Source organism: Antechinus flavipes, chromosome 2 (genome assembly GCF_016432865.1).
Source record: "Antechinus flavipes isolate AdamAnt ecotype Samford, QLD, Australia chromosome 2, AdamAnt_v2, whole genome shotgun sequence".
Classification (NCBI taxonomy): domain Eukaryota; kingdom Metazoa; phylum Chordata; class Mammalia; order Dasyuromorphia; family Dasyuridae; genus Antechinus; species Antechinus flavipes.
Window position 1 is genome coordinate 410,262,621 of NC_067399.1, and position 27,293 is coordinate 410,289,913.

The window sequence follows — 27,293 nt, forward strand, 5'->3', positions numbered from 1 at the left end:
GCAGGCCCTGTAATATTTTATAGAAAATTGGCCAGACTTGTGTTCTAATCCTACCTCTAACACAAACTGTGTCCCCAGATTTGTCACTTAATTTTTGTGGTTTTGGCAGCTCTCAAAAGCTGCAAGTAGAGAAGAGCTGGTACTAACTTACTCTGGTAGAGAATTTTCAGTGAAATCATAGGTCCCATTTCTTTTATGCATTACAGATTTTTCTAGATTTAGGAAAGATTAATGTAAAAGAATACAATAAGTATACACACCTCAATAGTATAAAACAAGTGTTATCTATATATGACAGCATGCCAGATTTCATTTACCAGAAATCTGAATCAATCTTAAAAGAAATATTCTTGTTATATAAATCAGGAAGCTTAAAGAAAAACCCTATGATGTTAATTGAAGTAAGCAGTAAAATTCTCTGGAGGAATTTATTTGCTAATGGTAAGGGTTTTTTAGGTAGATGATGTTAAAAATAAATAGTTAGAAGATCAGAATCTTTGCATTTTTATGTTGCCACATTCTAGGATAGGATGTTTAATCATTGTTTAATTTAAATGTAATTTTAAAAATCCATAAATTCAGAAACAGTGGATATATTTGCCTTTGGGAATTTGAAAATTGTGTGATTCTGTTAAAAACTTTTTTTCCCCCCCAATTCATGGGCCCCTGAAATTATCCATGGATCTGAGGATTTAAAGTAAAGAACCTTAGAAAAAGGAAAGCTCACTGATGACTTAAGCAAGAAAAGCTTCATGGTGCAATAGAAATATTGCTAGATGTGTAACATTGAATTTGGAGTCGTGAGTCATGAATTCTGAGTTCATATCTTGCCTCCTCCCTCTTTTAACCTAGGGCCAATTAATTAACTTTTTTGTGCTTTGGTTTATCTGTAAAATTAGGGGTTTTGATCAGGTGGAGCTCTAAATCTATGAACATATGTAGGAGTTTCCACAGGACAAAGACTTGAAACTAAAGCAGATATGACAAGGGAGAGCTTATTTAAGGCAGATGGACGGTGAGAGGTCCAAAATTAGAGGGAAGATTATAGGTTGTATTGCATTTCAGAAAAAGCATAGTACTTTGAACTTCCCCAAGCTGTTTTTCAGCACACGCAAGGGGAAAAAAATCTGTTTTAACATCAGTACTATAGTTATACTAAATGACTGAATCATGGAATACAACAGTCTTCAAAAATCAGAATTTCAAGTGACTTAAAAGGCTGTGGAAAGATACATAGTGGATCTAGGTAGGCTATATCATGTATCCTACAATTTCCAAGAAAGATTAGTATAAAGGGTAACGGGAAAAATAAAATTGGAAGAAAAAAAGGCAGGAGGTTGGACATGTATCAAAAGCACAGAGTAACAAATGGACAATCTGACACATTGATACTTTTGGAATATCAAAAATCAAAAAAAGAGTAAAGCTTCCAGCTCATTGGGTCAATTTAAATCTTTTTCAAAGGACATGATTAGGAATCGCATAGTATTAAGGAGTACATGGGCTACTCCCTACCACAAATAAGAGAGAATACTTGTGTTGAAGAAATCACAAATTCATTGAAATATGAAAACAATAAAGTAGGTTCCATGTTACTATTTTTATATTAAGTCATTAAAATTGGATAAAGCAAATTAATGGTGTTTTTCTTTTTAGGATAAAAAAGATGCTGCTATTAATGACTGTAGCAAAGGTAAGATGGTTTTTGTCTTAATGATTGTGAACATAGAACTGTTAATATTTAAAGAAGCCAATGTGGGAATTTGTATAATACTTATCTGTTGGATAAGGAAGGAGAATGGGTTTTACTAGTATGGAAGCAATTAAGAAGAGGCTTTTTTTCAGGTAAAAGCAATGATGTTGGATAGTCATATTAATCTAATCAAAACATCTTTCTCCACTTGTATTTTTGGCTTATCTCTTTTCCCTAAAATTATTTTCCTTCTTACTTCATTATTTCTTTGTGTTCTACCCTCATTCACTTGTTTTCCCCCTTTTAAGACCTTGGGTTAATTTGGTCTATTCACTCTCCTTCACCTCTTAATTATCAATTTCTTTTGATATTTGAAGTAACTCATAGCTATCCCTTTCTCTACTTATATTCATAAAATACAAGGATTTAGACCTTAAATATTATATTGTATAGGAGCTCTTAAACTGAAGTCTGTGAATTTGATTTTTTGCTGCTTTTAAAAAAAAATACTATAGTTTAGCATAATTGGTTTCCTTTATAATCCTGTTATATTAATTAATGTATTTAACATTATTCTAGAAGGGGTTCATAGGCTTCATCATACTGCCATAGGAATCCATGACATAAAAAAGGGTTAAAGAGCAAAGATTCTTAGTGCAGTCTCCTCTTTTTATAGTGAGGAAGATAAGTCCTAGTTAGGAAATAACAGAGCTGATATTTGAACACAAAAGCAGTTTGCCTGCAAATACAGTGACTTTTTCCATATGCTCTGTTGCTATTACACTACTGTAGACCCTGCTAACTGTAGGTATTCTCCAAAGTTCTTCCCTAAGTACTTTTCTTCCACACTATCTCACTTAATATCTCCTTAATTCCTATAGAGTCAATTATCAACTCAGTGCAGATGATTTTCAGATCTCTTTATCCTGAACCTTTCTCTTGACTTCTAATCTTATATAACCAACTTAACATTAGAAAATATGAATCTAGATGTCCAGTAGGTTACCTTAAACTCATTATTTCCAAAATAAAACTCATCATCTATCTCCTTGAACATTTTTTCTGACTAATTATTACTGTAAATTACCACCATTCTTCCAGTGACCCAGCCTAGGAAAGTAGGCTCCTCACTCTTTTACCTCCCATATAATCTGTTGTCAGTTTCTCTTTTTTTGGCGGGGTGAGGCGGGGGAATTAGGGTTAAGTGACTTGCTCAGGGTCATACAGCTAAGAAGTGTTAAGTGTCTGAAGGCAGATTTGAATTCACGTACTCCTGACTGCAGGGCTGGTGCTCTATCCACTGTGCCACTTAGCTGCTCCTGCAATCTCACTTTTATACACTCTTTCTCTCTTCTGATGCTGCCAGCTCCCTGGCATAGGTCTTCATCACCTTATTCCTCAACGACTGCAATAGCTTGATGACGGATCTCCTCCCTACTTCATTTCTACATACTCCAGACCAGCCTCTACTTACCTGCCAGATAGTTTCTTGAAGCTTAAATTTGCCCATGTCTCTTCCTCTCCTCAGTAAACTCCTGCTATTCCCCATAGCCTTCAGAATTAAAAATTAAAATCTCCTCTTTGATATTTCAAACTGTTTATAATCTTGCCCCTTCTTAGTTTTTTAGACTTCGTATACTTTATTCCCATCCAGATACTTTGTGTGCTGACAACACTTTCTTTCGCTGATGGGTTCTTGCACAAAAGACTTCATCTCATATCTGCCTTTTTAGTGACTATTTCCTAAGGCTGGAATGCACACCTGGTTTCCTTCAAGATTCAACTCAATCCCACCTTTTGCAGGAAGCCTTTTCTAATCTGCCCAGTTCCTAGTACTTTCTGTCTGAAGTTTTCAGATATCTTTCACCCACTCATATCTCTTATAGTTATATAATTGTTTACAAGTTGTTTTCCAATTTTAAATATGAGTTCTTTGATCAGAGAATGTGTTTTTCCTCCTTTTTTGCATACTCAATACTTACTATGTACCTTAAATGCTTGTTGATTTGTCTAGTAGACAAATGTTTACACTTGAGTCTAGTAGTAGTAGTCATTGGAGTTTCTTCCCTACAAGACTGAGTTAGAGTTTTGCTTAAAGAAAATCATTTAGACAGCTCAGTGGAGTATGAAGAGAGTCTTGAAGAAGGGAAATACTGATTAGGAAGTCTGATGCCTAGCATTAGGTGGTGAAGGGCGTGAACTAAGGTGATAGCTGTGAAATGCAAAAGATGTTGTAGCAATAGAAACAGCAGAATTTACCAACTGATTAGATAAAGGGGAAAAGGGAGATAAAGAAATAAAGGCCAACATTAAGTACACCAATTAGAATGGTAGTGCCTTCTATGGAAATATAGAAGTTTAGAAAAAGAGTCAAGTTTAGGAGAAAGATCATTTGTTTTGGATCCGCAAAGTTGGAGAAATCTCCAGGATATTTGGTTTGAAGTATCTAGTAGACATTTGGGTTAATATAGAATTGATGGAAAGACTGGAACTAAATATTTAAATTTGGGAGTTGTCTTCATGGAGGTAATAATTAAACCCATGAGAGCCAATTCTGTCAGCAGGGCATTGTAAAAAGAGAAGAATAGGAGGCCTATTTAGGAAATAACTACAGTTGTGGGGTTTGATGTAAGGGGAAATGTTTGGAAAGGAGAACCATAAGAGAGTAGTGTCTTAAAAGCCCAGAAAGCCCCTCCAGGAGGAGGAACAGGGAATCAATCGGATCAAATCCAGCAGATGAGCCAAGAAAAAAGAGAAAGGGGGTAGTGAGGAAGGGGGGGAGATTTGGCAAGAAAATCATTTTATTTCTTTTAAATGATTAAGTTGGAAGCCAAATTTCAGAGGGTTATAAAGAGTGAAGAAAGGAAGTATAGGCAGCAAATAGAGAAAGCCATTTTCTAAGATTTTGATAAAGGCAAAAGATTATATAGGAGCTTGAATTGTAGCTTAACTAGTGAAGTAAAAGGATAGGGAGAATTTGGGAATGTTTGAAGGTAGTAGAAAACATACCAGTGAATGAAGAGTAATTGAAGATGGAGGTGGGGGAAATGATATGAATAAAATGAAATAAATTTGGAAAGGTAGGTTGGAAGCAAATCTGAAGATTCTCAAGTATGAAATAAGAGTGAAAAGTTTGTATTTTCTCTTAAAAATCTTTCAAATATAGAACTAAAAATTTTATTTTAGCAGGAGAGTGATATGGTACTTGATTGAGAATTCAAAACTATTGTAGTTCTGTATCATACCTAAACATGCAATAAACAATTTCTCCAAATTATTTTACTTGGTTGAGGGAAGTATCATCTGAAGGAATTATGGGGAGCTGTTTTCTGATTTGTTTTTGTTTCCTCATTATTCTTGTACATCTTGAATTTAATCATTATTTAGGATATCCTTCCCTACTCTCTATATTTTCACTATGTTTATTAGTTTGAAATCTCATTCTAGACTTTTTAGTGTCTGACATCTGCAAATTAACTTTTACTTTACTTTGGCCTTATTTAGGCCAGAACTTATTTAATACACTTTTTGTTTACTAATTGAGAAACAAGAAAAAACTTCAATGCTATAAGGATTTTTCATGTTGTATCTCTTGTGTGAGAATTGTAGTTTCTAAATAGCTTAAATTAGATAGCAGCCTGCTTTTTCTCTGTTGCTTCCTGTGTAACCAGATGGGTGGAGAAATGCCTTGAGAGAGTGTATGATTAACAGTTTGAAAAAGGGAACAGTTTAGCATTCAGTTCCAGCTGTAACACCAAAGTATTGTGTTCCAGCTGTAGCACCAAGTATTGTCATTCCTGCCAAGAAATTAAGAGGAAAGAAAGGAATAGCAATAGTGCATCCCAAGGTTTTTTTCTAATATTCTTCTGCCTACTAGTACTCAAAAGAGATCTCCCTTGTATTCATAAATACCTTCCATTAGACATAAAATTAAAAACCCATCATTTAAAATGATCAGTGTCTTATAGTGTATTCTTCAAATAGAAATTCATTATTTCATTTGAGCTTCACAGCAAAACTCCTTGAGATAAATAGTATTATTCCCATTTTGCAGAGGAATAAGGTGGAACTCAGAAAAAATTAAGTGATTTGTTCTAATTTATATAGCTAATAAATAGATCCATGTTGAAAGGGGAGTCTGTGACAAGAACAATTCCATTTTGTACCATCGGGTGGCAGCATCAAAGAGGAAATCTGAAATGTAGCTCAAAGTAGATATACTTACTTAATCCTAATAACAACTTCTTCATTTATTTTCCAGCAATTGAATTAAATCCCAGTTATATCAGGGCACTATTGAGGAGAGCAGAATTATATGAGAAAACTGACAAGCTAGATGAAGCCCTAGAAGATTACAAATCTGTTCTAGAAAAAGATCCATCAATATACCAAGCAGGAGAAGCTTGCATGGTAAGTACTACTTAGATTTTCAGAACCTTTTCTATTTCATCTTCTTCTTCTACTCCTTTTGTTATGACACATCTGAATCAAAACCCTTTAGGCCAACTTGATTATACTCAGCCTAATTTTGGTGCAGGCAGTTAGGTTGGCCAAATGAGTGAAATGTTGGACCCAAAGTGAGGAATATTTGTGAGTTTAGATCCTGCCTCACAAATATACTAGCTGTAGGACCCTGGATAATCACAACCCTATTTGCCTTAATTCCTTATCTGTAAAATGGGCTAGAGAAGAAAATAGCAAACCACTCCAGTATCTTTGCGAAGAAAACCCCAAATGGAGTCATGAAGGGTTGTCACGACTAAACAATTTTGATTTAACACATTCATTGAAATTCCAGAGAAATCTACTTATAACATGAATGTATATTCACTCTAACTATATGCTCAGTAATATTTGCTCTAAAAGCAGATTCCAAACCTGCACTATTCTTAGTTGAATATTCCAAAATCCTACAAGGTAGAGGTTACCTTATTTTGTTGCCATTTATTAGGAGGCTTTTTAAAAATTCTATTAATAGCTATTGACTGTCTACCACATGCCTCACACCCTGGTCATAAAACTTTCCTCATCCCCTGTATTCAGTTACCAAATTGATTTTTCCTTCAAAATGTCCTTTAGGTTCACCCAATTTTTTTTTTTACCACTAATACTGTACTAGTCCAGGCCCTTGGCATTTAATGTCTACAGTATCTTAACTGGTCTCTTTGCCTACACAGTCACTTTGCTTTTATTTGGTCTTCCGGTTGAACAACTAACTCTGGATTTATTGACAGTTAAACTCTATAAACAGTCCCAAACCAGACAGCAGATAAACTTTACCCTCTACCAACTTTACCATTATTTCCTTCCTCTTCAACTTCTAGCCAGGTTATCTTAAATGTGACCTGATGTAAGATTTTGTAATAAGTGCTATATTGTGAATGTCTGCATTTTAATGCTTCACATTGCAAAGATCTGCAGTGTGTAGCCAAATGTTAAATTGTAGAAAATATTTTTTCCAATTAATAGTCTTTGAAAATACATGTCAGATTTTTCTTTTAATTTATATTTTGTTTATATTGATGTATTGCTTTTACATCAACTTTTTCTCTACACCTATCTTTTCTCCCCTCCTTGTAACAAAGATTTTTTTTTTGGGGGGGGGGGGAGCAGTTCAGCAAAATCAATCAATGCATCAACCATATATTCCACATTCTTAGTGGCCTGCATAATTCATTTCCTTTTCTTTGTACTCCATTGATTTGTCACTATGTGCTCTGGGTGAAAATGATTTAAAAAAAAAAAAAAAGCCAAAGATTGAGAAAGTTAAATTCAGAAATTCTATTCTATTTATTTATATTATGAGTATGGCATTCTTGAGAAGGGTGAAGCAATTTCCTAAAACACTATATAAATTATCGGTTCCTGTCTTTTTTAACATATGTACTTACAAATAGCCTTTGTTTGTTTTGACAGCTTAAATGTGCCCCTGACATACCTTGGTCTATTATCTTGTTTAAATTAAAAGCCATCTTGCTGTATAGAATCCTCTTCTTATTTAATTTCCCTTTCAATATTAAGGGAAATTAGATTTCCCACTACTTCAATCTAATACCCCAAAATATAGAAGAGCTATCATTCAGTCAACAAGCATTTATTATGTGCCAGACATTGTGCTGATCCTTTAGAACACAGGCAAAAATCTGGACCCTGCCCTCAAGGACTTCATATTAAACCAAAGAAATATTATGCAAACAACTCAAACCCTCTGTTTTAGCTTTCCATTCTTGTTTCATTTAACTCCCTTCTACCTAACTTTAAAATCCTACAACTCCTATATTCTGCATTCCTTGCAAAAAACATTTCACCTCCCAACTGTATGTACAAGAGATAAACAGAGTAGATGGAAGTGAACATAGGTACCTGGGGAAATTCCCTCAATAGTTATAGGGAATTTGGAGGAGGGGGGAGAGTTTAAGGGAAAAAAAATAATTCAGCTTTTCAAAAAATAGTTCAACTCATGTATATTTATTTTTTACTTAATTTATACTTTAATATATTTAATATGTATTGGTCATCCTGCCATCTAGGGGAGGACGTGGGGGGAAGGAGGGGAAAAATTGGAACAAAAGGTTTGGCAATGTCAGGGCTGTAAAATTACCCATGTATAACTTGTAAATAAAAAGTTATTTAAAAAAATTAAAAAGAAGCATGTTCTACAAAAAAAAAATCAACTTTTTGGACATGATGAGTTTTAAATTATATGACAAGAATTTATTAAGCACCTGCTATGTGCCAGGCACTGTGATAATCACTAGGAATATAAAGAAAAGAGCAAACACCCTCTGTTCTCAAGGAGCTCACAGTCTGGGGGAGACAACATACAAATAACTATGTACAAATAAAATAGACAATAAATTGAAACGAATCAACAGAGGGACAACACAATCATTTAAGAGGGATCAAGAACTGTGATGGATTTGGCTGTTTTCAACAATGAGGTTATGCCAGGAAATTCCTTGAATTGTGATAGAAAGAGCCATCTAAGGAGACTAAATGTGGATCAAAGAATAGTGGTTTCACCTTTTTGTTGTTGTTTGTTTACTTGGGTTGGTTTTGTGTGTGTGTTTTTCCCTTTTGATCTGATTTTCTAATGCAGCATGACAAATATGGAAATATGTTTAGAGAATTGCAGGTTTAATTTGTATCAAACTTGCTTGATGTCTTGGGGCGGGAAAGGCAGAAAAATTTGGAATACAACATTTTGCGAAGGTGAATTTTGAAATCTTTATCTTTGCATGTATTTGGAGGAAAAATATTAAAAGCAAAAAAGAGAGCAGGATCAGGAGGAACTTTGTTCAGAAAGTTAGATTTGAACTAAGATTTGAAGGAAGCTAAGAAGTGGAAATGAAAAGGGAGAGAATTCCAAGCATGGAGGACATCCAGTGGAAAGGAACAGAGTTGGGAGGTAAAATGTGTTCTTTGCAAGGAATGCAGGTGTTACAGGATCCTAGAATTATGTGGCAAGGAGTTAGGTGTAACAATAATGGAAAATTACAACAAAGTTTTATTTTATTCTGGAAATAATAGGAAGCCACTAGAGTTATTGACTAGGCGGTAAGATGGTCAGACTTGCGCTTTTGGAAGAGTGGGGGAAAGTCATGAGTTAGGGTGACCTATCAGAAGGCCATTGTAATAGTCAAGACATGAGGACTACCTATACCCATGGTGGTGGCATTTTCAGAGAAGATTAGTAGTCATGTTGCTAAGATAAAATCTTAAAATAAAACAAGAGTTTACAGTTGATTGGATATAGGGAGTTTGAGTAAGAAGGCAAGAATTATAAATAGATTTTGTGATTGAGTTCCTTCAACAGTTATAGTTTAAGTTGACATAAAGGTGAATTGGGAGAAGAGGAGGATGAAGGGGAGTTAGTTCAGTTCATTCTCTACATATAAAGTTTAAGATGGCTATGGGTCAGGATGTCCAAAAGACATTTGATATTAAAAAACCAAAGGTCAAGAGGGAAACTAAGACTATGTATTTATATCTAGGAATCGTCTGCATAGAAGTTTTTGAACCCATGGGAGAGTATGAAAAGGAAGAAAAGATAACCCATGACTTACATTACTCAGGCGCTTTTGCCCCTATTTTTGTTATCCTTTATCAGTTTTTCAGGAATATGTAGCCAAAGCAGATGCATCCTTGATCTCACTTCATCTTCTTCAGCAGATTGTCCCTTCTATCATCCTTCCCTCTCTTCAGTATGCCATCCAATAATGGGCATAGCCTGGAGGAAGAACCAGCAAAGCAAACTGAGTAGTAGTTAAATGGGAAGGAGAACTATGAAAAAATATTACAAAAACCTAGAGAGGAAAGAATATCCAAATGAAGTATCCAAGTGTCTGATGTTGCAGAAAGGACAAGAAAGTTGAAGTCTGAGCAAAAGACATTGAGTTTGACAAGAGATAATTGGAAGAGAGCAGTTTCCATCACATGATGATGGATTTCAGAGAGTTTAAAAGAAGGTGAGAGGGACAGGAAAAGGAGGCTTTTAGTGTAGATAGCTTTCTCAGGAATTTAGCTGAAAAGGAGTTGAATAATACCTACCAGGGATGATAGTCAAGTGTGGAGATTTTTAAGAATGGGAAGAGATATGGGTATGTTTTATTTAGCAAAGATGGAGACGGAGAGAGAGAAGGAGGATGGGTGAGATAGAAGAGGCAGTCTGCTGAAGAAGATGGAGTGAGGTCAAGGATACATCTGCCTTAGCTACCTATTTCTGAAAGACTGATAAAGAAAAACAAGACAAAAGCAGCTGAGTGATGTAAAATGAGAGAACTCTTGGCAAATGACCCTTAATTTTTTTGTTTGTTGGTTTTTTTTGGTGAAGTATGAGGGAAGGTCCTTATCCAGTAGAATGAGAGTAACATGCCATGGAAGGCTTGAAAAAAGAAAAGATTTGGAATAGCCTTAATCAAATTGAAGAGTATAAAAGGATTACTGTTACATTGAGGGCCTACTTAATATTATAGATATAAATTTGTAGTAGACCCAATCAGCACAATTTTGTGACTTTTCTCTAGCTCTGTTCAATAGCACATGAATAGGAACTTATGTGATAATGGTGGGAGTAATCTAAAATTGGGCTTTAGAAAAGCATAACTATCAGCAAAACAAAGGTGTAAGGGATTTAAGTATACAGAATAGTGTAGAGTTGCAGTGATTTCTCCAAGGAGTCAAAATAGAATTATTAACTGTAATTAATATAGGGTGATGCCCCAGGAAGGGATTGAGGTTTGGTGATTATGATGAGAATAAAGAACTGATAGGAGGCATAATGCAGAGGAAAAATTGATGTTATAGAAGATTATCATGAGAAAAAGGAATTTCAGACTCCATATACATGGAACTAGAATACATGTGGGTAATGGCAAAATCGAGGGTATGATCATCTCTCTGTGTTGGACTTGAGATAGAATAGAGGAATGATCATTGACGTTGAGTAGTTTAAAAAATGAAAAGTTAGTGTATTTGAATATATAGCGTATTTGGTATAATGAAGTCTCTTAATATGAGTGTAGGAGATGGAGAAAAGGAAAGACTGAGCCAAGCAATGAATTTCTTGAGGAAGAAAGGAAAATATTTTATGAGATCAATAGAAAACACAAGAATCCAGATTGGGTGACAAATTTGATGTATGAACCTCAAAATAGTAGAGATTACTGAGTGATAGTGGTAGAGGGAGAGCCTAAAAGTGGCAGTAAGGAGTAAGAAATAAATTGCCAAAATAATTGCAAATTGCCTGCAAAAATCAGTGAAATGAAGGATTTTTGTGTGCAATTTTGGAAAGTGACCAAGGATGCAATATCATGAGGAGGGAACCAAGTCTCAGTGAAAGTCAGTAGACAGAAGGAGTGAAAAAGGAAAGGTTTAAAATGAAAACAGATTTGGTAATTATGCAGCTGGCATGGCAGAAAACGCAATGGAAGGGGATGGATAGATCTCAAGTAGGATATTAATTGGAAAAGGTTGGGAGGGATGGTGGGAGCAAATAGTTGGGAATGGTGAATGTGAAGTACCTGGTAGTTTAGAAACACCGGCATGTCAGTATGAAGGATTATGCTAACTACTGGTGAATAAGTCCAGGCAGAGTATTTGTAGCTGGAGGGAGATTCATTGAGAATGGGTAATTAGATTTTCAAGTTGCAATCTCATAGAAGGTCCCAGTGGTGTAACTTATTAGACCTAGGAGGTCCATTATACTATAGACAAAAGTAGGCAAAGGTATACCCTGAAAGAGTCCAATCAGGAGACAAGAGCTGGCAATTTAAGGTGGGTCAAGTTAGAGAAAGGCTCCTGAAATAGAAGACTAGAACAAAAAAAACAGGCTGACACAGGGCTCCCAGAAGAGAGTCTAGAGCAAATATGTATTCAATTAACATTATTTCCTACACATGATGTTAGATGTGACTTGAAGTTTTGATTCCAAGTTTACTTTTACATGGCTCTGATAGAAAAACATGTTCATGATTTCATCTTTAAAAGATGATTATGGTTGGTATAAGTTACCAAATTAAGACCCCCTTTAAGGTGATGGGAGTCTAAAAAATACTCCTACTCATGAAATTCAGATGTGCATATCCATGTGCTGAATAAAAGGTCACAGGACAAGTTTTTAGACATTTGCAATAGCTGAGTAGTGATGTGGCCAACAGTGAGGTTTGAACACTCTCTGTTGAACAAAAAAAATAATAAAAAACTTAAAAGGATGTCTGTATTTTAATAAAGACAAACAAGCACACAGTTTGGTTGGAGTATAGTCATCGTCATCAATCTGGGTTGAATTGCCAGCCAAGCTCCAAAGAGCAGCTAATGTACTCTTGCTCTCCCACCCGCCTGCTCCCAATCTTGTTTTTTGCTTTTGATTTGTAAACGTTCAGCCCTATGTGCATCATTAATTCCCATCTGTAGTACCTTATTATGCTTCATGCTGCTCCTCTCAAATGGTGCCAGGGTAAAATAAAAACACCAGCCTAGTCACTATCGTTGTCCTGTATGAACAGTTTTGCAGAGTGTGGTAAATATCAATTGTGTCCTCAAATCCTTAGCTTTAGGTAAATATCAATTGTGTCCTTAAATCTTTAGCTTTAGGTATCCAGTAACTTTTAAAAGCGAAAGGTAATAACAACCAGAGCAAAGATAAATGTTACAAGACCCATGGAAAAGAAGGAAGTTAAATGAGGTAAGAAAATGCAATAGGAGATCTTTTGGAGCCTTTTAAGGAAGATTCACGCACATTGTCATAATTGGTCAATATTTTTATCAGCTTTTTTGTATTTACATAATAGTTAAATCAATTTAGGTGATTTTTCTCTAAAGTTGAATTTTGTCTTTCACTATAAACAGATGTCTGCTTCCAAATACATAAAGTAGATAAATTGGATAGTAATTCCACACTGAGTATGGCTACAAGCATATGTAGAAACTCCCCAACTTCTCCCAAAAAATTAAATTTTCAACTATTTAGTGACTACACATGCCAAGTTTTAAGACCCCAAAAGTAGTAATTATAGTAAATATATATATATAAAAACACACACACACATATACATATATATGTATAAGTATACATACATATACCAGAATGTATGGTATCAGTAACTAAAGTACCTAAAAGAAATAAAAAATAAACTCAAAGTTAACTGAAAGTTTAATTCTAGACCCAGTACAATCTCATAAGACAGTCTCACATGACAGCATAAAAAGATAGTAATTTTGAAAATGTCAAAAAGAGATTTGTTCTTATGTTAACGTGTTATATATGAGCCATAGTTGTAATTCCACTCCTAAGGTAAACTAATCTTTTTCCCCTCTCTATTTTGAAAGTTTGGGTTAATTTAGTTTTAATCAAGATACTTTAGTAATGTTTAAGCGAATTTTGAAAAGCAATGTGCATAGTGGATAAAGGACTGGCCTCAGAGTCAGGAAGATCAGATTTCAAGTCCTGTTTATGACACATACTGATTATATGACTGAACATTTCTTGATGTGCATTTAGACCAAAGGTGTCAAACACATGGCCCACAACACACCAGCATGCTCCAAACCAGATTGAAATATATTTGGGAGATACTTAACCAAGTAAATAAAATTCAATAAAACATAGCTACTACATTTTGAAACTTAAGGTAATATGTGGCTCACAGGAATCCATATACATGTATTACTAGCGCCCAATAATGGGGGCTATTTATTCATATAATTTATATATCCATATATAATTCATATAAATAAATGAAATCAATTTATACAAAAAGCCAGGAGAGTCCTGCTTTTAGCTCTAATTGTTATTCTTAAAAACAAGTCTAAAATCACCCTTTGTTTTGCATTACCTACTCCATTGCTCCTAATTCTATGTGCTAGAACCAAACAGAACAAGTTCTTTCGATGGAAACATGGCAATTCTACATACACTGAAAACAACTAATTGTTTCCCTCCAAAATCTTCTTTAGGCTAAACATCCCTAATTAGTTCTACTAGTATTAAGGTGGCTTATCTGTTCTTCACCATCCTAGTTATACTCCTCTGGATGAGAGTACCAATATTTTTCCTTAATTATGGCTCCAAGAACTAAACACTAAAAAGAACTGGATTCACCAGGATAGAATACAATAGGACTCTCATGTCCTTACATGTCCTGCTGTGCTTCTCTTAATACAATTTAAGATTGCATTTACTTTGTTGGAAGCCATATCACCCTGTTGAGTCATCCTGTGATCCATAGTTAACTTCCTATTCATTAAAACCCTCAAATATTTTTTTTTAAATAAACTGCTGTCCAACCGTACTTCTTCAATTTTTTAATTGTGAAATCTGTTTTTTGAAACATAGGTTTCAAAGACAGAACACTGGGAAACGAATATGAACTATTTGCATTTTTGATTTTCTTCCCGGGTTATTTTTACCTTCTGAATCCAATTCTCCCTGTGCAACAAGAGAACTGTTCAGTTCTGCAAACATATATTCTATCTAGGATATACTGCAACATATCTAACATATATAGGACTGCTTGCCATCTAGGGGAAGGGGTGGAGGGAGGGAGGGGAAAAATCGGAACAGAAGTGAGTGCAAGGGATAATGTTGTAAAAAAAATTACCCTGGCATGGATTCTGTCAATATAAAGTTATTATTAAATAAAATTTAAAAAAAGAAACCTAGGTTTAATATATTATGCTTATCCTTGTTAAAGGGTAAAGGAATATGATTATTCATTTCAGCCCAATTTTGTCTTGATCTTTTTGAATATTAATGCTATCTTTCATTGTATTATTTAATTATCCTTCCCAACTTTGTATCACAGACAAGTTTGATGAACATGCTATCCATGTCTTTTTCCAAATTACATATAAAATTATTAACTATCACAGAACTAAAGACAGGTAACTGGCTCACTGTACTAGAAATCTCTTGCCAAGTTGACATACAAACATTAAGGGCTATTCTCAAGTCAATTCATTCTGCCAACTCTGAATCCAAGGAGATTTACTATTGTATAACCCATATTTCTAAATCTTTTTACATAAAAATGGCATGAGGTTTTTTTTTATTGGATGCTTCTCTTAAATAAGGAAACATTTTTTTAAGTGCCTATTATATGCCAGGCACTCTGCTAAGCACTTTATAAATACTATTTAATCTCTGATTAAATACTGTTTAATAAATTAATAAATTCTTTGTTCCGATTTTTTTTTTCCCTCCCTCCCTCCACCCCCTCCCCTAGATGGCAAGCAGTCCTTCATATGTTGGATATGTTGCAGTATATCCTAGATACAATATATGTTTGCAGAACCGAACAGTTCTCTTGTTGCATAGGGAGAATTAGATTCAGTAGGTATAAATAACCCGTGAAGAAAAACAAAAATGCAGATAGTTCACATTCGTTTCCCAGTGTTCTTTCTTTGGGTGTAGCTGCTTTTGTCCGTCATTTATCAATTGAAACTCAGGTCTCTTTGTCAAAGAAATCCACTTCCATCAAAATATGTCCTCATACAATATCGTTGTCGAAGTGTATAATGATCTCCTGGTTCTGCTCATTTCACTTAGCATCAGTTCATGTAAGTCTCGCCAGTCCTCTCTGTATTCATCCTGCTGGTCATTTCTTACAGAACAATAATATTCCATAACATTCATATAAAAAATATGGAACGCTTCACGAATTTGCGTGTCATCCTTGCACAGGGGCCATGCTAATCTTCTCTGTATCGTTCCAATTTTAGTATATGTGCTGCCGAAGCGAGCACTTAATAAATTCTTTTTAAGCCCTGAGAAGTAGGTGCTGTGGGGTTTTTTTACTATTATGTAAACTAAGGTAGACAGATTAATCAACTTTGTCCAGGGTCACACAGATAGTATTGACTTGAGACTCATTGCTTTCTCCACTGTACCTTCTTTCTATCCCTAAATCTAATTAAACCATCTATATCCTTCCCTTCAACTACCAGTTTATTAGTCATGTTCAAAAAAAAGAAAAAATTGGCCTAAACTGTTCTTGTTAAGAGCCCTCTGATTCTTTGCAGTCGCCATTTCTTTTTCTAGATGATTCCTAAACATCTCTTAAAAATCTGTTTTAGAATAAATCAAATTCACTGCTTTAGAGTTTGCTGTCTCATCTCTTTCCTTTTTGACATTTGCCTTTTTAGAGACTTGTGTGCTTTTTGTCCCATTCTCCCTGATGTCAGTTGACAGAGGCTCACCAATCACATCTGCCAGTTATTTCAGTACCTGAGATGCAGAATTTAAGATGCACCCAAAAGGAATTTTCAAAAGATATTTTGAGGCTGTATTCAATTACATAATGTTTATAAGCGCTGTAAATTAGTGAACATTGAATAATATTTAACATGAACTGTCTTAATAGATGTGGGAGTCACATCAGAATCAGGCAGAATTAGCTGTGTGATCAGACCATTAATTGGTTATAATGAAGGCCAAGTTCCACATTGCCTGAGAAGAAAGATTAAAGATGAGAAGAATACACTACATATAGTTGCAACAGCATCAGCTTGACCTCTCCAGATAAACTATTGATAGTAAAAAATAAAAAAAGGAAAAGACAAAAATTGTTTACCTTCATGATCACCATTTCTGATATAAAATAATGTTACAGCTAGTCACAAAAGCCCAGGCACTCCTTAGCCAACAAATTCTTTTATTCCTTGATGAACAGAGAGATAATGACAAGCTCTATTTATAATGTAAACCCTTTTTTTGGTAAAACACTATAGAAAAGCATGTCAAAAGATGATAAGCAATATTGCATCATAAAACAGTAAGAAGCCATGGAAGTGAAAGGGGCAGAAAAGTTGACATGGGACCCAACATCCATAGATAAAAGTGAGAAGACAATATACAGATGTTTAATGTGATAGATATGTTAGAATTTTAGTAACAATCTGTTTTCATCATCTATGTACAGGGGTCATCAAACTTTTTAAATAGGGAGGCCAGTTCACTGTCCCTCAGACTGTTGGAGGGCCGGACTATAGTAAAAGCAAAAACTTTGTTTTGTGGGCCTTTAAATAAAGAAACGTCATAGCCCTGGGTGAGGAGGATAAATGTCCTCAGCTGCCGCATTTGGCCTGCGGGCCGTAGTTTGAGGACCCCTGAACAATTGAGTCATCTCATATGAGCTCTTCACATCGCAATTCCCCTCCCCATCTTAACAGGGCTTATGAAGAAATAGAAATGGAACTTAAAAGAGAAAAATGAGAATAATAATGATTGAACTGGACTCAGCATATATAGAGATCTATCCAACAAAAAATAGCACAATCTCAAAAATACTGAAAGATCATTTTACATAATATTCTGAGAGAAAGAAGTTTTAAGGTTGTTTTTGTTTTGTTTTTTACTAAAGACGTCAGTAACTATTTGTGCATATGCCTTTCTCATCCTTATAAAATTTAGGGAAATTTATTGAGAAGTTATTTGATGAAAATAGGTGAAAAAACTGATGAGGCTCTTTAAAAAAAATTAACAAACAATTATACACTTGACATAAAAGTTGCAGAAAATGAAAGTTCCCAGTGTGTTTATTAATTATGAAAAATATTTGACTCAGCAGAATAAAGCACAACCTTCTCTAATATGGAAAAGATAAAGTGTTGTGGAATTTTCACAAGCTTTATGCCAGTGTTTGTGAAGAGAAATTAATGTATAAGTTTGCATCTTAACTTGATGATAACTATTACTTCAGTAGTATATCATGTATTCATTTGCCAAAGGCAAAGATGGTTCTTACAAAAATCTTGTTCATATAGTGCAAAATTTAGAACCAAAATGTGTACATTTCTGTACCTTCTCATTGAAGTTCCAGAGGTTGGGAACAATTTTATGCCTACTCAAAATCTAATTTCTTTAAAATTCCTTTAGGGGAAAAAAAAAAAAACAAGTTGTAGTCTACAGCTAATGTATCTGGCAGTTACAGAAGAGAAGCATTTGTGTGTGAAGCAGTACTATTTATTGAAGGAAAAAGACAGTCTCCAAGGGAGACTTTGTTATACTGTAAATTTTTCTCTCTCCATTCCAAAGTGTTTTTATTTCCATATTAAATAAGAAGTATGTTTTCTGCATTGTCACCCAGAAATAGCTCATTTGCTCCAGTTATGTAAAAAAGTCAGAAATTTTTTTTCTCTTGATAATTTGGTGTAGTATCTTTAAACTCAGGTCCCTATATGCACTTTTTTGCTTTAGGGCCAATACAGGAAAGACTGGGCAATTTATATTTGCTTATCTTTGTGCACATTGTAGCATCTCCAGAGAATGTGAGCTTCCTGAGAATAGGGATTATTTCACTGTTTGAATTTGTATCCTCAGTGCCCGTTATAGTTTTTGACATATGAGTACATAGTAAATCCTTGCATATTGATTTGATAGAATTATTTTTTTAAAAAACCTTCATTGAACTTCTGTATGTATATATGCCTTTTCTCCCTCAAAGGAGAAAGTTTCTCTAGGAAAAAGAAAAAAGTCATTTTATGTAATATTTTTCTGGCATTTATGTCTATATTGTATTCTAATCCCTACAGATTTATTTGGTCTTCTTGGATAGTGTTTTTACCCTTTAAAAAATAGTACAGTGATCTAGTCTACTAATTTAATTTGATTTAATAAAAGAAAGGAGTATAGACAGTATTTCAGTTTCTTAAGAGTTTTGTTGAACTTCAAAGCTATGATTTCATTGAAGTGGATTGTAACTTCTCTTCACTGGAACAGAAGATCTTTAAATTGCTGTGTCCAAAAAATTCCTCATTCTGGGGTGACTCTAAAGATGAGTCTCTGAACTCTGGCTGCTCTTGGAGAACTCAGTCTCCTCAATCCCAATAAGGCATTAAATTGGACTTTTTGAAAAGAGCCAGCCTGCATGGTGTATAATATAAAGAACTGACCTCAGAGAAGACGACCTGGGTTTGAGTTCTTCCTCTGACAGATTCTTGCTGTGGTTGTTACTTGAGCACCCCAGCACTCCTAAGCACTGTTAGTCACATAATTGCCCTTATATATAAAATAGAGAGAATTTCCTCACCATGAATATATGTATCGCAGAGCAATAAATCTCAGATCTGATCTCCCTCCCCTCAAAAAAAAAAAATATATATATATATATATATATATGTGTGTATATGTATATGTGTATATATATATATAACTTCAGGAAGAGTTTCCAACAATAAAGTTTTGACCATTTAATTTCTCTCAAAGCTTTGTTATATCTCAGCATGTCTGTCTTAGTACAAGGCTTCTAGAAGGTGAGCACTTTCTTTTTATAACCTACTTCTCTGACCTTTTCTGCTTCTTCCCACACTACCAAGCAAGACACGAATCTACTGTCATCTTTGCTACATTCACTTTGGAAACATAAAAAACTGTTATTCTTTCTCATTGGAAATACCAATTGAGTAGGCAGTGGAGAGAACAAAAATATTTATTATTTATGATAGGTGTTTTTAATACATATAGAGCTGTGCTGATTTCCATTTTAGGACATTTTTACTGTGGTAATTCTTATTTGATCTCTCAAGTTTGTGTGTGTGTGTACACTTTGATTCCTGAAAATCAAACCATATCTTTCACAAAAGTAACATGGCCTTTTTGGCCCCAAATAATTGTTTTCAATGTAACCTAACCCAAAACTTTTATCTGTAAGAAAACATCTTTATTGTCCCTCTCCTCTTCTCCCTCAGAGATTACCTAAGCAAATTGAAGAACGGAATGAAAAACTAAAAGCAGAGATGTTAGGTAAGTACATTCTTTCTTTCTGAAGGAGCTATATTATTCTGAGAAAATAACTATTTATGATAAATTCACTATAGTACTTCAGTAGATAACTTGGAGACCTTATATGACTTTAAGAGAAAGATTTTCAGTTGAATCCCACAAACTATTAATTTAAAAAGTCTTATCCTGTTTTGAAAAATACTATAGATTATGTATGAGAATTGACATACTTTGCTACTAGCCTAGATCTTTTCTTCTGAGGAAACATATTTCATGTGGGCCATCAGAGTCTACTTGTCAGAGTACTTACTCTGCCTCTGGGCACTTTTCCCTCCCCTTCCCCCCCTCCTCCCCAAGTAGACAAATATAGGAAGACTTGGATTAGCTGCAAACAAAATCTGACCCTATTGTTATTCCCAGCTAATTCCAACTATTCTGTGTGATTGAAATCCTGAAAGAAAAATACTGTTTTCCTATCTTAGCAACAGTAGTTTTATTCTTATCTGTTAGTTGTTTACTGTTTATTGTTATATCTGTTGCTAATCTCCAGTGCCTCTGTTTCAACCTAAATAACCTTGGTTGCTTTCATTTGGTACTTAACTTTTAAAAGACTTAAGAGCTATGTCTAGCAATATGATTTAATGTTGTTAAATGTCAGCTCTTTTTCAGTAGCCATATTTTTAATGAATATAAAAATCATTAAAATATTGCTTCTAAATGTGACCCTGCTATATGCTACAAAAGAAAGGTAAATTACTTTCCACATTGACTCTTAACCCAACAGATGATCCTTAGAGTATTTTTACTTTTCTTCTATTTTACAGCCTAACTGACCAAGATTGATGTACTTTGAGACCCTTCCAAAGAGAAAGGTTAATCTTGGCCCAAGATAGTATTATTTCCTTAAGTACAATTTCTCTGACAGCTTTTTGAAGTCTGCTACACATTTCATTAGTATTGGTGCCCAAAGGAGTGACAATTATGATTGGAGAACAGTTATGCTGAGAATAACCTCAAAAACTGCTATTTGTTATTGGAAAATATGAAGTTTTATGGTTATATTTCCTTTCTGTTAGAAGTAGAGGCCATTTACCACATAGGAAGACAGTCCTTAAGGAAATTGTTAATGGGCTTTACAGTTTTTATCATTTATTAATACAACCCATTAGAACTCAGAAAGATTCCCCAGGTAACAGTTAATTCTCTGCTAATCTGACCTAATCATTGAGATTGCTCCAAATTTGAGAAGAGAGATGGGCAATAGGAATTCTTTCTTTGATTATAGGCTCTGTTTTGATTATTTATTGAATATGAAGTAAGCAGAAAATGTTTAAAAAAATAAAACATGTTGTACATGGCTACACTCCTGTTTTTTGGCAACATTGACATTTCCTGAAAATTAATAATAGCTCACTGTGTCTAGATTTTAGGTACTAACTCTTGAAACAAAATCTATTTTGGGATAATGTGTATATATATAACCATCTCAGGTGAGTACCAGGATAGAATTGGATATCTAGCGGCAGCAGCAACTTGGGCTAGAAGTGGAATTCTGTCCTGAGGAGAAATATCCAACAAAAAAGAGAGTAAAGGTATACAAGTGAGCATTATTTTTCACCTTTGCTTCATGCTACATCAGAACAGGAGTGGGGGATAAAGGGGAAAGAGAGAGCTTGTCTAATGTTTTGCTGCCTGGAATGGTGACTACAAAATGAGTCTGCTAAAATATTTGGGATTTTGTTTTCTTGATGCTGCCATCTCCTGTGACTCAACCCTGTGCTGGATGCACAAGTGTTTGAATTGGTTCTTAGCTTTACCCCACTATTCTTTGCCATCTGATAGACATATGCATGAAGAGAATTGAGAGTACTGTCTTGAGTGGATTCTAATTCTGAAAGATTGATAGAAGTGATAGTAACTAGTCTCTTGAACCACGGCAATATTGTTGGAATAACAAATTATTTACATGTAGATAGACTGTCTATTATCACTCCTCTGTTCTGGAAATCATGGATTATCTAGGCCTACAGTAAGAATGAACTGGGATCATTATTCCTTCTTTAGAAATTGCCAAATTATTCTATCTGTCTATATGTATCACATTGTCTTCAGTGTTACCTTCTAAAGTCTTTAATGATTCTATTCTCTTGTCCTAATTTCAGTTGTGCTTCTAGCAGTTTCTATAAATGTCTTTTTTTCCCTCTTGGTATTTTGTGGCTTATTGGAAAGCAGTTCACACATTAAGTTTAGTAAGTTCTTACTTATTGAGGAATTAGCTCTCCCATTTGCAAATCTGTTTTCATCATCTATGTACAGAAGTCCTCAAACTTTTTAAATAAGGGGCCAGTTCACTGTCCATCAGACTTTTGGAGGGCCAGACTCTAGTAAAAACAAAAATTTTGTTTTATGGGCCTTTAAATAAAGAAACTTCATAGCCCTGGGTGAGGGGGATAAACGTCCTCAGCTACTGCATCTGGCCCACGGACCGTAGTTTGAGGACCCCTGATCTAGAGTCTTGTTCTTATTTTCCTACATTTCTGCTTCTTAGCTCCTATGCTCAGGGATCATTCCTGCTCCTTTGAGTGTGAAAAGACAGAATCTTTTTTATCTAGTAGCTAGTGTGAGAATCTCCATTAGGTACGGAGTACATTTTCTTAGGGTTAAGCCATTGCTTCTAAAAAATCCAAAGTTGGGTGCATGGCTAAAACTTTTGTGCTTCATGAGAGAGGAAATGCAGTGTCAGGATCTAATTTTAAGCTGTTAGAAGGAAAGGAAACCCCAAAGTAGTTGTTATATATAAATCAATATCAGTGTTAAAATGATGAAAACAAATGGTGTTTCTCTTATTTCTTCCATTCAACTGATTTGTAGAATAGTTTCAAATTTAAGCTGCCATACGCTCTGAACTGTGTATGATTAATCTGCTGAGACACTGGCATATTTGACCAGTAGTAGAGCTCATAACTTTACTGAAAGGCATAAAAATTAACATATATTAGAGCTGAAATTCATTGTTTTGGTTTTTTTTAAGGTAAACAAAATTGTAATGACTGAAAATGCCTGTCTAGCTATATAAACAACCTTCTAAATTACCCTTTCTCCTTTGATATTTCAGAAGGAAAAATAATGTCTCTTGCATTGTGAAAATTCCTAAAGGTTAGGAGCTCATTGAAACATCCAGGGTAGTTAGTGATCATGCTGCAATCAGAAATGAGGACATTTAATTGATTGTTTCTCAGACGGGGAAGCATAGAGTTTGACAGTCAGATTGTAAAATATAACAGATTTGTGAATCTAGAAAGTGAGCCTATTTTGAGTGCAGGGAAATTGGAATAAGTCTATGAAACCCAGGATGACTCAAAACAGCAAACAGGGGAAAAGGGGACACTAGAGTGTATTGTGTGTGTCCATGTCTGTTGTCCAGATTTGGTTTGATTTTGTTTTTGCAGAATTTTTAAATTCCCAAGTTCTGTTGATAATAGCCTCATATGATATCTCTTCCATTGGCATCATTGTTATTCTTTCTTACCTATATACTATACATATAATTGAGCTTTAATCTCTCCCCCATAGATTGCCAAACCTATCTTCCTAAGGCAGAGCTCTGATCACATAATTATATGGCTCCAAAATTTTCAATTGGTCTTCATGTCTTATAGGCTGGGCCTTTGTATTCTGCTGCTTCCCAGCACATACTCAGAATGTAAAAGTTGAAATGGACTATAGACACCATAAAGCATAACTTGTAAGGGGTACCCCCATACAAAGTATCTGATAAGCCTTCATTCAAAGATTTTTTATATTCCTGCTCTTAGTATAGAAGCAAAAGGTTCTATAAGACAATGTTACAATCACTGTCAGGTGTGGTTAATGTGTTAGTGGGTTTTGTTTAACTTTTATTACCAGAGGAAGGTGATAGGGGTAGAGACTGTTAAACTATATCAACAGCATTCTGTGATCTGCCAGTCTCATAATCCTGTCTAGTCCTCTTGACTTCAGGGCTGGTGCTCTTTCTGCTGTGCCATCTAGCTGCCTGAAAGGAAGTGATGATGTCCGCTATGCCCTTTTCTCGATCAAACCATGTCTATGTAATCATTTTCTAAATGTTCATGAGACATTCTGTTAATTTTTCATAATTCTGCTAGGAATAGAAGTAAAATAGAGTAGAATAGAGGTATTTTACAGGCCTGTAGTTTTGACTCCACTTTCTTCTCTTACAAAACAATTGTCACTAACCTTGGTTCATTCTGAGCTTTAGTACTCCTGAATTTTTTTGTTGTTGTTAACTGAAGCCAGTAACACTTCACAATTCCCCTCCATGGTTCATGCTCTTCCTAAAATCTAGAACTCTTTGTTTCATCACCATTTTTTTTCCTACATTTCTGTACGTTAAAGATTCACTTTGGCTGCCTGATTTCTACCATTGGTTTCACACACAAAGTTTAAAAAAAAAAAAAAAAGTTATTCCTTTTCTCTGACCTTGTACTTGGCACAGTTGGTAAGTGAGCTGAACTTAATAAAAAAAAAAAAAAACTTTGAAGGTTCTTTTTTCTGCCTCAGATATGCACTTTTACTTAAAGGAATATAGAAATGCTAGTTATTATTGTTATTTTGTTTTATAGCTATTTGTATACCCGTTTTGACTCCCTCCCCTTTAGAATCTCCATGATGAAAAGGAATGTTGGGGGGTTTTTCCCCCTCTTTCATGTGCCTCCCCTACACCAGACAAAAGTTTATTAAATGAATTATACTCAGTTTTCTGGCATTCCCTAAATTAAGAGACTGTTGTGGTGATTGCTACAGATCAGAGAAACCTGACCTATAGTTGTAACCATCAAGATTTCTCAGTAAACAGAAACATCAAACTATTGACTAGGTACAGCTACAGAAGCTGGGGCAGGGGGACTGGGAGGGGGAGGAGCCGGACTCCAAGAGGAAGAAAGACAGCAACACAAAACATAGCTGTATCAGAAAATGTGCATAGGTACCCTGGGGGAAGAAGGCAGCCAGCTATAGAAAGTAAAGGATCAAGCAAAGTTAAAATAAAATACTCCATTTATATCAGACCCTATTTGAATCTTTCTATCTGTTCCTTGTAACTGTTTCTTGCTCTGCTTTATAGGAGCATCCTTTGTTGCTTAATATAAAACCATTGCCAAATTTATTTTAAAATGGTCCGTTCTTTATATACAAAGACCAGTGGATCTATGTAGCAAATTATTTTTCTGGTAATAAGAGATTGTACTATTTGGACCTACCCTAATCTAGCTGCCCAGAAGATCAGTGAGACTCTGTCAGCCAGACCTAGGCCAGATTGCCAATTCTGGCCAAGCAAAACCAAAGTGGCCCCCATAGGAACTGAACCTGTGTTCCTTAGGATGTGTTAACTCAGTGCCTATATACATTGTTTGGGCTAAATTAGGTATAATATTATTTGCCCAAGACGTGTTTATATTCTGATACCCTCTCCTTACTCTCTTCCACTTTCTTCAGCTAATGATATAGTGTGACTAACCCAGCTGTCTAATAGTATTAGTTGTTTTCAAAGGAGGATATTTACCCTAGGCATCTGGACAACTATTCCAAACCCAAATGATTTCAAAGATTTTAAATGTTTCTCTTTACTTTATGGGTAGCAGCTCAACTTTTGTATGGTAAAGCAAAAAATAATTTATTGAGTACTTGCTTGTACTCAAATAATGTATTGAGTACTTGTATAAGTACTGATAGAGAAGGAGAGAATGCAAAGATGAGTTTGAGTTTGGTACTGTTTCTCCCTTTGTAGAAATTCGTCTAGATTTCTCCTGTGTCTTTTCTTGTGTTGTTCTTTGCCCCACCTTTATCAGTTCAGATTAATGATAAATATTGAGAAATTGTAGAAAAGAGGTTCTAGCATGGGCCAATTATGGTTGAATTAAAGTCTAATAGAGGGGAAGAATTTTTTTTTTTTTGAGCAACAGGAAGGACAATCAGAATTGGAGTAATTCTTTTTGATGTTTGAAACATGAGACTCAGTAATTTTTTCTCATCAGAAATACTGTTTTTAATGTACCACACAGACAATAGATTTTTTTTTCCCTCCTCATCTAGTCTGAGTTCATTGATATCTCTTGCCTGTTTAGACAGGAAATTGTGAACTTTTAAAGTTCTTTCTAACAGAGAATATATCTAGAGTAGTGACTCTGGTTCACACTCCTCATGAAGTGACTCCATGATTGAGACAGCAACTTCCTATTATTTGGGCCTTGATGGAAGAGTAAAGTTGGAAGCTGTTGGAATTCAGCATCAGGTACTTTGCCAGAAGGAGAAGCAAATCTAAGGATTTCTTTATGTTTTTGTCATCAGATTGCAATGGAAGATAACTTAGTCTGTCTCTGATCCATTCCCTTATTTATCAGTCTTTTCTTTTTGCACTGCAGGTAAATTAAAAGATCTTGGGAACTTAGTTCTCCGGCCTTTTGGATTATCCACAGAAAACTTCCAGATCAAGCAAGATTCCTCAACTGGTTCTTACTCTATTAATTTTGTTCAAAATCCAAATAATAACAACAGATAACATAAGATAACCATAGTAGCTACTTTAAAAGTTGGCTTGGAAATTGTGTGCAGCTTGTAATTAGGAAGGGAAAAAGCACTGTCAATGTTTAAGTTATAAAAGCTACCTAAAGGAAAAGCTATTCAACAAAGCACAGTACTTCTTTTTCCCTCTTGTTTTACAGTCAGAGTGAAATACATTTACTGATGGAATGGGCCTAATTTTATCTCCATTTTATGATGTCCAACTACTACCCTTGGTGCCCTCTGCACATCATTTGTCCTCTTTCCTGAGGAGACCTACAAAGTAAGGCTGACCCCCGAGCAGCACAAAGCCATTTGTTCTTGTTTGATCCTAGGAAACAGCTCCTTGAACTTAACCAGGCCTGTCTAAAGAAAAGAAGTTATTGGTTTTCCAACCTACATCCCTTACTCCCCTTCATCATTTCTCTCCAAATACACTGCCAAAGCTCTTGTGATCTCCAATATTTTATTATTTCCCCTTATGGTAATAAAGGCTTTCTGTGACTTACCTGGATTTGGTTGTGACTTTTTTTGTTTGTTTTTGCCCACATGGACAAAGGAAACCCAAGTTTTTCTAAGATTTTTAGTGTCACTATTTGTTAAAAATAAGCCCAGCAGCCTTTGTCCTTTCTTTCCAGATATTGGAGACTCTCGGTCTCACGTGTAGTATCAGTTTTTATAGCTAAGTTGGCTGAACTATTTTTCTCTTTTAATCTTCATTGTAAGAGGTGGGTCACTGTGTAGGGAAGGATTGAGATGAATATATTTGGAAGTAAAAAGACAAAAATAAAAATAAGGCCAATGCTAATAAGTTGGTTATAA

The 27,293-nt window shown here is 34.9% G+C and overlaps 1 protein-coding gene and 1 non-coding gene across 3 annotated transcripts in view; one reads left to right on the top strand and one right to left on the bottom strand.

Annotated features, from left to right (window-relative positions):
• Positions 1-26,979, top strand: part of TTC1 (tetratricopeptide repeat domain 1) — a 48,600-nt gene extending 21,621 nt beyond the window's left edge. For both annotated transcript variants that reach the window (XM_051978817.1, XM_051978818.1), the window contains exons 5-8: positions 1,657-1,693; positions 5,955-6,103; positions 19,880-19,934; positions 26,333-26,979. In XM_051978817.1, coding sequence (XP_051834777.1) covers positions 1,657-1,693; positions 5,955-6,103; positions 19,880-19,934; positions 26,333-26,469 — 378 coding nt within the window. In that variant the 3' untranslated portion in view covers positions 26,470-26,979. The remainder of the gene's footprint in view (positions 1-1,656; positions 1,694-5,954; positions 6,104-19,879; positions 19,935-26,332) is intronic.
• LOC127552737 (U6 spliceosomal RNA) lies at positions 15,831-15,937 on the bottom strand. The gene has a single exon (XR_007951572.1). It is a non-coding gene; the product is annotated as a U6 spliceosomal RNA (small nuclear RNA).
• Positions 26,980-27,293: the final 314 nt, after the last annotated feature.